Here is a 13,789-nt window from a genome sequence, read left to right as displayed (position 1 = left end):
CCTGTAATCCCAGCACTTTGGGAGGCTGAGGCAGGCGGATCGCTTGAGCCCAGAAGTTGGAGACCAGCCTGGGCAACATGGTGAAACCCCATCTCTACAAACAATACAAAAACAACTAGTTGGGTGTGGTGGCACGTGCCTGTAGTCCCAGCTACTTGGGAGGCTGAGGTGGGAGGATCACCTAAGCCTGGGAGGCAGAGGTTGCCGTGAGCCGAGATGGCACCACTGCACTGCGCTCCAGCCTGGGCGACAGAGCAAGATCCTGTCTCTAAATAAATAAATAAATAAATAAATAGAATATATAATTGAAAGGATCGACCAGTACCTTTGGTTGCTGGTCAAATAAATGAGTTAACATTCAGTTAACCATAAAATACAGGTGATCCACAATCCCTTCCCTTGTTGACTCATTTTAGTTAGCTGGAAATCAGTTTTCTTTGGAGGATGTAGAAGGAGGTGGTGATGACGTGAATGCTGAAGTTTGGTGAGCTCTTATTCTGTGACAGCCATGGTTCTGAGAACTTTCTGCTTCTTGATTAATTCCTACTGCCAACCTGTGAGTTCTCTCCATTTCAGAAATAGGGAAACTGAGTCACAGTGGGTTGAGCGGCCTGCCAGGGTCACAGAACTAGGAAGTGGCAGGCCCCAGATCTGAATCCAGACATCCTGACTCCAGAACTTTATCCTGTGCTTCCTTTCTGTTTTATGAGTAACGTTTATCTCTGTTGATTATCTGATTTTTTTTTTTTTCAGTCTCTAGTATTGACCTAGAGATGGCTCTGGGATGTGATTGAATACTGACCCCAGAAGGGATGCCAGGAAATGGCCCAGCACTGCCACGTTACCTCCTGTTATCCTTCCTATGAAGCTGGTGGTCATCTCACCTTTCCCATTCGGGTGGCATTGCTGGTCATGGGAATGAAACTCCCCTCTACCCCCTCCCTTCTCTTCCCTGGTCTTCCCGGAGACTGACCAGCCACAGGCCCACATCTGGGGTGACCCAGGCAGTGCCTCCACTCTGTGCGGAGCTTGGTTAACATTCAGTTAACTGAATGTTAACTCCCTTGGCACAGTGAGAGCCGAGGGAGGCGGTTCTGCGGCTCCTTGTCCAGCTCTGGAGCCTCCCTTTCTTCTCTGTACTTCTTCACCTGTTTGCTAGGAAGCACCCTGTGAATCACCCACAGGCCCAGGCCCCGGCCCCGGCCCCGGCCCCGGTGCCGGCCCCAGCAGGCTCCCGCACAGGCACGGCTTCTGGGAACATCCTGACAGTGCCTCATTTATGGGGCTGTACAGAGCAGTGGCCTTGTGCCCACAGTGCTGAATCACAGCAGATTATTCAGAAATTCCATTAGGATAATCTATCCCAGACGGAGAGCCTTGCCTTGGGGCCTGCTCAGGACGCCGGGTGGCCCATTAGGGCCTGGCGCCTGGCCAGAGGCCACATTACGGTCGGCTTCTGCACTGTGGGTTTGTCTTGGGCTCCTTAATGAGGCCAGGGACTTGAGTTTTCTTGCACTTTTACTTATTTTCCTGCATAAGGGGCCACCAGCCTGTGGAGCTGTGTGAAATGCCCACAATAGCCCGTGACTCAGGGCATTGGCATTTCTCACAGTCCCCGAGACTTGGGTGCAGATTTCCTCCACCGCTCTCAAAATAACCAGGTTTGATTGCAGCCTCAGAGAACATGCTACGCATTTCTTAAAGTGGTACGAACCTATTCCTTAAAAATGTCCCTTGCAGAGCCTTAGAGGAAATCATAGTTTCTGGCTTCTCCTCAGAGTCTTGTTGATGCTTTCGCCGTGTAGTCCTGGGGCCGTGTGGAAGGAGGGTGGCTGCCATTGGGCTGGGTGTGCTACCCGAAGCATGAACTCAATGGCCAGTGCTCAGCCGGGTGCTCACAGATAGTAAAGGTGACGTGTCCCTGCCTGCTAGGATCTGGCCATTGAGAGGGGACGCAGATGAGGGACAGCTCCTTCTCCAGCAGGAGCTTCTTACTGTCATAGGAGAGCTCTGCAGGGCCATTTTGGATGAAGTCACCAAGAGAATTTACTTTCATTAATATGGCCTGGAGGGTCTGTCTGCAGGATTTGTGCTTTCTGAAATGTGTGTGCAACACCATGGTCTCTGGCCCCACTGGGAGGCCTAGCGGTGTCGCAGGGGAGGGGGCTGAGAGCTCAGGCTGCCTGGGTTTGCATTTTTCTCTTTACTGGTGAGCTGTGTGCCCTTGACCAAGATGCTATCTCTGCACCCCACTCTTCTCACCTCTAGAGCGAGGATGCGGCCACAGGCCCTGTGTTGGGGGTGGCTTCGACTGTGTTAAGTACATGAGATTGACCACAATGCCAGGTGCTCAGTGTCAGCCAGGGATGGTAAAGGCCTAGAAAGGGGAGGCTGTGGGGCTGTATCTTGTCCCCTGAACCGGGCCAGAAGCCCCACGCAGGGCTGGTGCCTGTCTCGTGTACTTCAGGGTCCTGAACTCTATGAAGGTGTGGTGATGCTTTGGAATTCTGGAAGAGGAGCAGAACCATTCCCCTTGGAGGGGTGGGGAAGACGTATTTTTCCCTGGACAGCAACATACCTTCCGTTCTAACTTGAGCAACTCAAGGGAGAGGCCCCGTGGTACCCGAGGTTCACAGCTGAGCCAGGCCGGGAGGATCTGAACTAGAACCTAGTCTTCCTCCCCACACCCTGCTCTGGCTCCTCAGCTGTAGGACGCCACCCCTTCTGCTGCTGTCATCCTGAGGTGCACACCCTTGGAGCCTGGCTTTGACCCTGAATGTTCCTCTGATTATATAGATCTCAGAACTTGCTCAGCAGTGAAAGCTGTTTGTGTTCCTGGAATCTAAAATGCTTGGTCATGAGGGTGTGGGATTAATGGATTGGTGTCCTGTTTCCTGGCCTCTGCCCTGAGCGAAGGGCTGGGCCTCTGGACTCGGGCCCCTGCACATCCACCGTCCACCCACAAGTGCTCTGCAGTCACCGCTCCGGGGCAGGCCCGCTGTGTGTGCCTTCGCGAGAGTGCCTCCTGCCTCCTTTGCTTTCTTCCAGCCGCTCACAGGGTTCTCATGTTCATGGGGCTCACCATGTTTCAATAGATGGAAATACAACTCAGTGCAGTTTGTCCAAGCTGCCAAGTCCCTGCTCGGGTGTGGGCACCCTGCTCCGTTTTTGTGCCCAGCTCTCAGCCATAAGATTGGCATTTCTCAGTGGGCTCTGGTTCTGGATGCCTTTTGCCGTGTGCAGTGTGTTTCTTGGAACCGGAGTTAGTGACTTCACGTGTTGCTCTAGCAGCTGAGAAACTGTTGCACCTAGAGCTGCCAGCAGCCCAAGGGGTCTTCGTGAGTGACTGGCTGACAGGCATCCTGGTGCTAAGCCCCTCACCAGCAGGCTGGGTCTGCTGGGACCACTCTCCTCAGCTCTGGATCTGAAGCAGTAGACGTGAACAACCTAATGAAGCCTCTGTAATTTTAGAACTTTGGAGCAGACATATAGCCAAAGAAATCACCTCGTTCAGTACTTCTCACCATTTTATTAAAGGAGATAACAGGATGTCAATTTGGATGAAGTGAGGCCCCTGGGGGTAGCAGTGGGAGAGGCTTCTGATGGGCGGCGCTTTAGCACTACCTTTTCCGTCTGCCTGCCTTCTACTTTTTTTCGTCATCTCCAAGATGACCCCCTGGAACACAGTTTGAAACCACAGATGCAGTTTGGCTGCCTTACAAGTGTCAGTCCCTGCTGTGCTCCTGGTCAGCCCTCTGCAAGCTGCCCCCCAAGCTGTGACTCCAGGAAGACCCCAGTTGGGGGTGTAGCTGCTCTGGGGCCCTCTAGCCTGGGGCTCACATCTCTCCAGTGTCCCCTTGCTCCTACTCCTCTTCACCCTGGACTGAGAAAGCTGTCTAGAAGGGCTTGGCTCGCCAGTACTGCCGAAGCCCTGGCCTGGTCATTTTGTTCACCTGGGCTAGTAGGGGTTGAGCACCATGCTGGGTGCCAGGGATGTGGCGGTGAGCAGAGCAGGCGGCCTGGCCCAGGTCTGCTGAGGCTGGTGGTGGGCTTGCCAGCCCTATGGTGCGGCCCTGCCCGAGTCTCCTCTTCAGGTAGAAGTCCTAAAACATGTGACACTATGGTCGTTGGCCACATACCACATACTACGTTTTATTAGAGGCACTTCTTCTTTCATTTCCTAATGAATTACGTTTTTAAATTATTTTTACAGGGCCTTATTGGAAGGAGAAAGTAACCCAGAGATAGTGATCTGGACTGAGCACATTGAAAACATGCCACCAGGTAAATAAAAGCTAATGATTTAACTTAGCTTTAGGCATCTGAACTGTTTATTCTGTGGTAGGTAGTAAAGCACCGTCATCTGGAAGAAGGGGTTAGATACGCTGTTTAGATAACAGGAGTTCATCTCTATTTAAGTACCAAGTAGATTTTAGTTTAGTGTGACATCATTTCAATTATGTGAATGAGAAGGTTTGGGAAGGTGCTTGATAAACTTGGTCCCTCTCTCGACAGGATGCAGGAGCGGAAGGGGCTAATGGCACTGGGCAGTGTGAGGGCGAGCAGGAGTGCACATGAACTTGTGTTTCACAGCCCTGGAAGGGACACTTCGTCCATTTCCAGACCAAGGGGTTATGGTTGTTACACCTGTAGAGGGAGGTATGGCCTTGGATGGCAGGCAGGCAACCCTCTGGAACCTGCTACCCTAACAGGAAGAGATAGGGGAGTGGTTACATTGTGTCCACCACCCTAGGTTGGTGTGGGCAGCTCAGGAAAATGTGTCCTGGTGCCTTGAAGACTATCTTATTCAGGCCGAGAGCCTCAGGACAGGGCCCATCCTTCCTATGGCTGCAGAACTGACATAAGATAATTAATGTTCATTAGGAAGATCCTAAGAAACTGAGGGATAACTTGTTTTTTAACCTTTTAAAGCCCTATAGACTCTTAAAGAGCTCTGGATAAGCAAGTGTCAGTTAAATTACGTATAGAATGTTGAGTTCACACCTTAGGCAGCATGGTTTTAGTCTTCATTGCTTCTTTTAGGCACCTCATGGATTTGACATGTAACTGGGTTGAGAATAATATTTGGGTTCTAATCTATAACTGGAAGGGATCTGGTCTTAGACAACATGCAGCAAATTTTCTTTCTAATTTTGAGAGTAAGTTTGAAAAAAGCAAAGGCGTTCATGGAAGGGTAGGCATTGGTCAGCCTGCCTGGCATCAGTTAACATATGACATCTATAAAATAAGAATTAACTCCCCAGATTTCAAGGTTTACTTAGTTACCTACATTTTTAACCTGTGGATACCTAAGTTTGGACATCCATCGTGTAGCCTAGAGAGAGGGGAGAAGGAAGAAAAGGGCCCAGGAGCTCCGAGGAAGACCAACAGTCTAAGCCAGGGCCCTGCTCAAATTTTCCCAGTAGTAATTTTGGGGCCGAGGGAGAGCACATGGAGGGGCTAACGGCCTTTGCTATTAACTTGCTTCATTCATTCATTCATTCATTCATTCATTCATTCATTCTTTCTTTCTTTCTTTTTCAAGCTTCTTGAAGGAAATAGAGACTTAATGTTTGTAAACTAAATTTGTTCTGGCAATTAACATATTATGCCAAAAGCTTTAGAATAAAAATTACTAGTTGGGAATTTTTTTATTAGACTTTGAGCTTCTAGATAGTTCTGTTCTGTTGAGTAAATGTACAGATAAGTTCCTAGGTAGTGAACTTATCAATACTTACTAGTGTGCTTGTGTTTCTTTTATAATATGGCATAAAATAATGTTGGCCACTTGCCCACTAGCCGCTAGACCTAAACCCAGTCTGTAATCTTCCATATTTGTTGTTGAATCTTAACTGTAAATGAGGTGGTTCCTGCACTGTTGCTTGGGGGTTCATCTTCTGGGACTTCTCAGTTGGATCAGTAGGATCAGTTGGCCTGAAAAGAGGAGTCTTGTAGAAAATGTCCTGGCCTGGTCTCTTTCCTGTACGTTGGGGTCTGTCCAAAGGAGGCCTCTGGCCTTGGCTCCATAAGGGAGAGGGAAAGCCTTGTCCCCGCTAAGCCAGCTGGGGTGTGGGTAGACACCAGGGGCACTCGCGGGGTGGACGGTGCTCCTGGCTACGTTCTAACCACCAGCTGCCATTCCTAAAGAGCAGTTTACCCCGCTGGGGTTTGGACACCCCAAAGGGTAGCATTGTCTGCAAACAGCCTGGAGCAAAGCTGGAAGCCCTGAGGACTCCCAACTTTAGGATCATGACACTAAGACAGACTGGGGTGTTTCTGCACTGGCTCCTTTTCAGATAAGTGTTAAATGTAAAATAAAAGATCAGAAAGCTTAAAAAAGTTAAATTCTTTAATACTTGTTGGCCCAATATGGAAATCAGTGAAAAGTTTAAGAGTATATTAAATAGTGGAGGATAATGCTATTTGTTGTTTAATAATGACATACTTTGTAATTATAGAGCTCTTCTCTGCTAAAGTAAGTAAATTAAACTTACCTCAAAAAGCAGAAATTAATGATTTCAAAATAAAAGATTGTGAAATTTCAGCCACAAAAACGAGCATCTCTGACCTTTCTGGGATATGCATTGTGCTTTGTGATTAATGTTAAGACGAGTGAGTATTTTAATATCAGTAACTGGAGAAACGTGTTAGGCTGAAGTATTTGTAGCGCTACCTTTTATTGTAACAGGATTTTGTAAACTGCCAAAAAATAATTTGGGCACCAAATATAACTTATTTTTATAATGAGCTTTCTGTGGTAACAGTATATATTTATTATGATGGAATGGGATTTGACCTGCAACAATGCCTTTAGATGGAAAAGGGGAATGATGCCTGTCATTTTAATGAACCCTTTTTTCAATTTCTACAGAATTCAGACACAAATCCTATCACTATACCGACTCACTATTACAGAGGGAAAATGAAAGAAATCTATTTTCAAGGCAGAACGCACCTTTGGCAAGTTTAAATCACAGCTCGGCGCTGTATTCTAACCTGTCAGGGCACCGTGGATCTCAGACGGGCACATCTATCGGAGGTGATGCCAGAAGAGGCTTCCTGGGCTCGGGATATTCTTCCTCGGCCACTGCCCAGCAGGAAAACTCATACAGAAAAACCGTCAACAGTCAAACCAATGTCAGAACTTTCTCTCCAACCTATGGCCTTTTAAGAAATACTGAGGCTCAAGTGAAAACATTCCCTGACAGACCAAAAGCTGGAGATACAAGGGAGGTCCCCGTTTACATAGCTGAAGATTCCACAATTGCCCGCGAGTCATACTGGGATCGCCGAGACAATGTGGCAGCAGGTGCTTCGGAAAGCACACGGTCAAGTGAGAGGACCGTCATTCTGGGAAAGAAAACAGAAGTGAAAGCCACGAGGGAGCAAGAAAGAAACAGACCAGAAACCATCCGAACAAAGCCAGAAGAGAAAATGTTCGATTCTAAAGAGAAGGCTTCCGAGGAGAGAAACCTAAGATGGGAAGAACTGACAAAGTTAGACAAAGAAGCGAGACAGAGAGAAAGCCAGCAGATGAAGGAGAAGGCTAAGGAGAAGGACTCACCGAAGGAGAAGAGCGTGCGAGAGAGAGAGGTACCGATTAGTCTAGAAGTATCCCAGGACAGAAGAGCAGAGGTGTCCCCGAAAGGTTTGCAGACGCCTGTGAAGGATGCTGGTGGCGGGACCGGTAGAGAGGCAGAAGCAAGAGAGCTGCGGTTCAGGTTGGGCACCAGTGATGCCACTGGTTCTCTGCAAGGCGATTCCATGACAGAAACCGTAGCAGAAAACATCGTTACCAGTATCCTGAAGCAGTTCACTCAGTCTCCAGAGACAGAAGCATCTGCTGATTCTTTTCCAGACACAAAAGTCACTTACGTGGACAGGAAAGAGCTTCCTGGGGAAAGGAAAACAAAGACTGAAATAGTTGTGGAGTCTAAACTGACTGAGGATGTTGATGTTTCCGATGACGCTGGCCTGGACTACCTTTTAAGCAAGGATATTAAGGACGTGGGGCTGAAAGGCAAGTCAGCCGAGCAGATGATAGGAGACATCATCAACCTCGGCCTGAAAGGGAGGGAGGGGAGAGCAAAGGTTGTCAACGTGGAGATTGTCGAGGAGCCCATGAGCTATGTCAGCGGAGAGAAGCCAGAGGAGTTTTCTGTCCCATTCAAAGTTGAGGAGGTCGAAGATGTGTCCCCGGGCTCCTGGGGGTTGGTTAAGGAAGAGGAAGGTTATGGAGAAAGCGATGTCACATTCTCAGTTAATCAGCATCAAAGGACCAAGCAGCCCCAGGAGAACACGACTCATGTTGAAGAAGTGACAGAGGCAGGTGATTCAGAGGGTGAGCAGAGTTATTTTGTGTCAACTCCAGATGAATACCCCGGGGGGCACGACAGAGATGACGGCTCCGTGTATGGGCAGATCCACATCGAGGAGGAATCCACCATAAGGTACTCTTGGCAGGATGAAATCGTGCAGGGGACTCGAAGGAGGACACAGAAGGACGGTGCAGTGGGCGAGAAGGTTGTGAAGCCCTTGGATGTCCCAGTGCCCTCTCTGGAGGGGGACCTGGGTTCCACTCACTGGAAAGAACAAGCTAGAAGTGGTGAATTTCATGCCGAACCCACAGTCATTGAAAAAGAAATTAAAATACCCCATGAATTCCACACCTCCATGAAGGGCATCTCCTCCAAGGAGCCCCGGCAGCAGCTGGTGGAGGTCATCGGGCAGCTGGAGGAAACCCTTCCTGAGCACATGAGGGAAGAGCTGTCCGCCCTCACCAGAGAGGGGCAGGGCGGGCCGGGGAGCGTTTCCGTGGACGTCAAGAAGGTCCAGGGTGCCGGTGGCGGTTCTGTGACCCTGGTTGCTGAAGTCAACGTCTCACAAACTGTGGATGCCGATCGGTTAGACCTGGAGGAGCTGAGCAAAGATGAAGCCAGTGAGATGGAGAAAGCCGTGGAGTCGGTGGTTCGGGAGAGCCTGAGCAGGCAACGAAGCCCAGCGCCTGGCAGCCCAGATGAGGAAGATGGAGCGGAGGCCCTGGCTGCTGGTGTTCGCTTCAGGCGTTGGGCCACCCGGGAGCTGTACATCCCTTCAGGCGAGAGCGAGGTTGCTGGTGGGGCCTCTCGCAGCTCGGGACAGCGCACTCCCCAGGGTCCAGTGTTGGCCACTGTGGAGGTCAGCAGCCCCACAGGCTTTGCCCAGTCACAGGTGCTGGAGGATGTGAGCCAGGCTGCAAGGCACATAAAACTCGGCCCCTCTGAAGTCTGGAGGACTGAGCGAATGTCATATGAAGGACCCATTGCAGAAGTGGTGGAGGTAAGTGGGGGAGGTGACCTAAGTCAGGCAGTGAGCCTGACTGGAGCCAGCCGGTCTGTGAGGCATGTCACGCCGGGTCCCGGTCAAAGTCCACTGTCCAGAGAAGTCATCTTCCTAGGCCCTGCCCCTGCCTGTCCGGAGGCAGGGGGCTCGCCAGAACCTGGCCCAGCAGAGTCTTCTGCAGATTCGGACGGATCAGGGAGGCACAGCACATTTGGCTCCAGACAATTTCATTCTGAAAAGGAGATTGTTTTTCGGGGCCCCATTTCTGCTGCAGGGAAGGTTGGTGATTATTTTGCAACAGAAGAGTCAGTGGGTACCCGGACTTCTGTCAGGCAACTCCAGTTAGGCCCTAAAGAAGGGGTCAGTGGGCAAATCCAGTTCGCAGCTCCACTTTCAGACAAGGTGGAGTGGGGTGTCAGAGGAGATTCTGTACACACGGAAGGGTTGCCAGGGAGCAGCACATCCGTCAGGCACATCAGCATCGGGCCTCAGAGGCATCAGACCACCCAGCAGATAGTTTACCATGGGCTGGTTCCCCAAGTGGGGGAATCTGGTGACTCAGAGAGCGTTGTGCACCAGGCCACTCACAGTCAGACCTCAGGTAGACAAACCGTTATGACTGAAAAGAGCACCTTCCAAAGTGTCGTTTCTGAATCTCCCCAGGAGGATAGTGCAGGGGACACAACAGGGGCAGAAATGACATCGGGCGTTAGCAGATCCTTTAGGCACATTCGACTAGGTCCTACAGAAACGGAAACCTCTGAACACGTTGTCATCCGTGGACCCGTGTCCAGAACATTTGTGCTTGCTGGTTCAGTGGACTCCCCTGAGCTAGGCAAGTTAGCAGACAGCAGCAGAACGCTAAGGCACATTGCACCAGGGCCCAAAGAAACTTCGTTTACCTTTCAGATGGATGTGAGTAACGTAGAGGCGATCCGCAGCCGGACACAGGAAGCGGGAGCTCGCGGTGTGTCTGACCGTGGTGCCTGGAGAGACGCGGACAGTAGCAATGACCAGGCAGTTGGCGTGAGCTTTAAGGCCTCTGCTGGGAAAGGAGACCAGGCCCACGGAGACCAGGGCAAGGAGCAGGCCATGTTTGATAAGAAGGTGCAGCTCCAGAGAATGGTAGACCAAAGGTCGGTGATTTCAGATGAAAAGAAAGTTGCCCTCCTCTATCTAGACAATGAGGAGGAGGAGAATGATGGGCATTGGTTTTAATAAGCAGAAACATTTTGTTTTAATGGCATCCTGTTGGCGACGTGCCAACATCCAAAGGCCTTAACTTATTTTAAGAGGCCGAGGGAGTCTCTGAAAATCTCCCCTTTTTTACTTTCTTAAAGAGTACTCCAGGCATTGTCAATTTACTTTATAGTTAATCCGTAAAGGTTTCCAGTTAATTCATGCCTTAAAAGGCACTGCAGTTTTATTTTTGAGTTGGGACTTTTACAAAACACTTTTTTTCCTGGAGTCTTCTCTCCACTTCTGGAGATGATTTCTATGTTTTGCACCTGGTCACAGACATGGCTTGCATCTGTTTGAAACTACAATTAATTATAGATGTCAAAACATTAACCAGATTAAAGTAATATATTTAAGAGTAAACTTTGCTTGCATGTGCTAATATGAAATAACAAACTAACATTTTAGGGTAAAAATAAATACAATTTAGACTCTTTCTAAAAAGTCTTTTCAAAAAGAAATGGGAAATAGGCAGACTGTTTATGTTAAAAAAATTCTTGCTCAATGATTTCATCTTTAGGAAAAAATTACTTGCCATATAGAGCTAAATTCATCTTAAGACTTGAATGAATTGCTTTCTATGTACAGAACTTTAAAAAATAATAGTGTTTATGGAGAGGACAGCTGTAGTCTGTTGTGATATTTCACATTCTATTTGCACAGGTTCCCTGGCACTGGTAGGGTAGATGATTATTGGGAATTGCTTACAGTACCATTTCATTTTTTTGGCACTAGATCATTAAGTAGCACACAGTCTGAATACTCTTTTTTGTTATAGCCTAAGTTCTGGAGTGGCCAGTTCCTATCAGACTGTGCAGACTTGCACTTCTCTGTACCTTATCCCTTAGCACCCAAACATTTAATTTCACTGGTGGGAGGTAGACCTTGAAGACAATGAAGAGAATGCCGATGCTCAGACTGCAGCTGGGCTGGCAAGCTGGCTGTGTACAGGGAAATTGGAAACACACAGTGGACCGTGCCTCCTAAAGATGCTTTTCCCAACCCTCCATTCATGGGATGCAGGTCTTTCTGAGCTCAAGGGTGAAAGATGAATAACAACCATGAACAAACCCACCTCACGGAAGCTTTTTTTGCACTTTGAACAGAAGTCATTGCAGTTGGGGCATTTTGTCCAGGGAAACAGTTTATTAAATAGAAGGATGTTTTGGGGAAGGAACTGGATATCTCTCCTGCAGCCCAGCACCGAGATACCCAGGACGGGCCTCGGGGGTGAGAAAGGCCCCCATGCTCATGGGCCACAGAGTGTGGACCTGTAGATAGGTGCCACTGAGTTTAAGATACTGGGATGAGCATGCTTCATTGGATTCGTTTTATTTTACACATTGGTATTGTTTTAAAGTTTACATCTGCAAAGTGTAGCATCACATATAAAAGGTTTCGCTAGCAGCACAGCATTTTTTAGTTCAGGCTAGCTTTTTTCACATAATGCTGTCTCAACTGTATTTCCTGTAACACGGTATCATAGCACTGACTGTAGTGCACTGAGGAATAAGAGTCTGAGGTAGCACCACCCTCGGGCAGGCTACAATGACAGCACTGGAGGGTCTTCCCTCTCAGATTCACCTGGAGGCCCTCAGACCCCCAGGGCGCACATCTCCCCAGGTCCTGGGAGCAGCTACTACAGGTAGTTTCCGGAGAGCGCGTTTTCTTCATTGGTAAGTGGAGGAGAAATGCAGCACAGCTTTCAAGATACGATTTTAAAAACACCGTGAATCAGAGTATGGAAAGAAAGTTGATTTGAATGGCAAGTTTTAACCTTTGTTGTCCATCTGCCAAATGAACTAGTGATTGTCAGACTGGTATGGAGGTGACTGCTTTGTAAGGTTTTGTCACTTCTAATACAGACAAAGATGTGCTGATTTTGTTTTAGCTGTAACAGGTAATGGTTTTTGGATGGATGATTGACTGGTGAGAATTTGGGCAAGGTGACAGCCTCCTGTCTGATGACAAGACAGACTGGTGGTGAGGAGGCTGAGTCTATGTGGGTTCAGTTTGATGTCAGTGTCTGGGCTCATGACTTGTAAATGGAAGCTGATGTGAACAGGTAATTAATGTTATGACCCACTTCTGTTTACTTTGGGAAATATCTTGGATCTTAATTGTCATCTGCAAGTTTCAAGAAGTATTCTGCCAAAAGTATTTACAAGTGTGGAATCATGAGCTATTGTTGGTTGCTAAATCTGTGAGTCACCCGGGAGTGTGCCCTTGACATTGTGACAGGTCACCCCAAAGCTCCATGTCCTTTAAAACCAGTCACTCTGGACACAAGAGAAATCAACTTCGTGGTTGGATGGGGCCGGAACACAACCAGTCTTTTTGTATTTACTGTTATTTAGACAAAACAGTACCCACTGTTTCTCAGTTTCCTACTGGTGGTTTTGATATTGTTTGTTTAAGATGTATATTTAGAATGACATCATCTAAGAAGCTAATTTTGCTAAACTCCTGTTCCCTACAATGGGAAATGTCACAAGAATGTGCAAAAATAAAAATCTGAGGAAAAACCCACATTGTTCCTCAAGAGAATGAATATTTTCAGTAGATTCTGATGTTTCCTTTGAACTCGAAATAAAGAATCTGTGTGTTGACATGCATGTTTTTAGGGTAGCAGAGAATTACTCGGCAGACTGTATATGAAAAATTCCAGTTCTCTAATTCCTCACCCAAATCAGAACTCAATATTGGGAGCACAGAGCTAGAAGGCATGACAGACAGAGCGTAAGCCAATTGGCTTGTAATCAAATATACACTGGACAATTTGTGGTAAAAATGTCACCATCACAGCCTGAAGGATTAGTGGCAGCAGGATACCCACCAGCCATCCCATTTGGGATGGAGAGGTTTCTTGGGATGTGGTCCTTTGAGTGCTAAACCCAGGACTGTCCTGGGCATACCAGGACAGTTGGTTACCTTATAAGTGCAAATCGGAGGGTTAACCAAGAAATGGCCATGGCCATTTCTTAGGGGCTTGAAAAAACTGAGGTAGTTTGAGACAAAGGAATAGCTAGATATCTTTACCTGTTTGTAACCTTATAGCCCTTTAGCAAAAATAGAAGAACACAAGTAGCTGCAGTCTTCCTCTCTTGTCGAAGTCAACAGAACTAACAGATGGGAGACATTGGAGAGAACATTCTTCAATTCATTGTTTCCTGGGGTGGGGGCGCTAAATTTTAAAAATGTGTTTTAGTTTTTGTGATTCCAAGCTACT

At 48.0% G+C, this 13,789-nt stretch overlaps 1 protein-coding gene across 2 annotated transcripts in view; it reads left to right on the top strand.

The window, feature by feature from the left end:
• Positions 1-13,503, top strand: part of SYNM (synemin) — a 31,892-nt gene extending 18,389 nt beyond the window's left edge. The window contains exons 3-5 of one of the 2 annotated variants that reach the window (XM_032176056.2): positions 4,214-4,284; positions 6,872-9,318; positions 10,231-13,502. In XM_032176056.2, the coding sequence (XP_032031947.1) occupies positions 4,214-4,284; positions 6,872-9,318; positions 10,231-10,539 (2,827 nt within the window). In that variant the 3' untranslated portion in view covers positions 10,540-13,502. Of the gene's footprint in view, positions 1-4,213; positions 4,285-6,871 lie in introns of both variants that reach the window. The other variant, XM_032176054.2, reaches the window with a different exon arrangement.
• Positions 13,504-13,789: the final 286 nt, after the last annotated feature.

Source organism: Hylobates moloch, unplaced genomic scaffold, assembly GCF_009828535.3.
Source record: "Hylobates moloch isolate HMO894 unplaced genomic scaffold, HMol_V3 SCAFFOLD_14, whole genome shotgun sequence".
Lineage (NCBI taxonomy): Eukaryota > Metazoa > Chordata > Mammalia > Primates > Hylobatidae > Hylobates > Hylobates moloch.
This window is presented reverse-complemented; position numbering and strand designations above follow the sequence as displayed.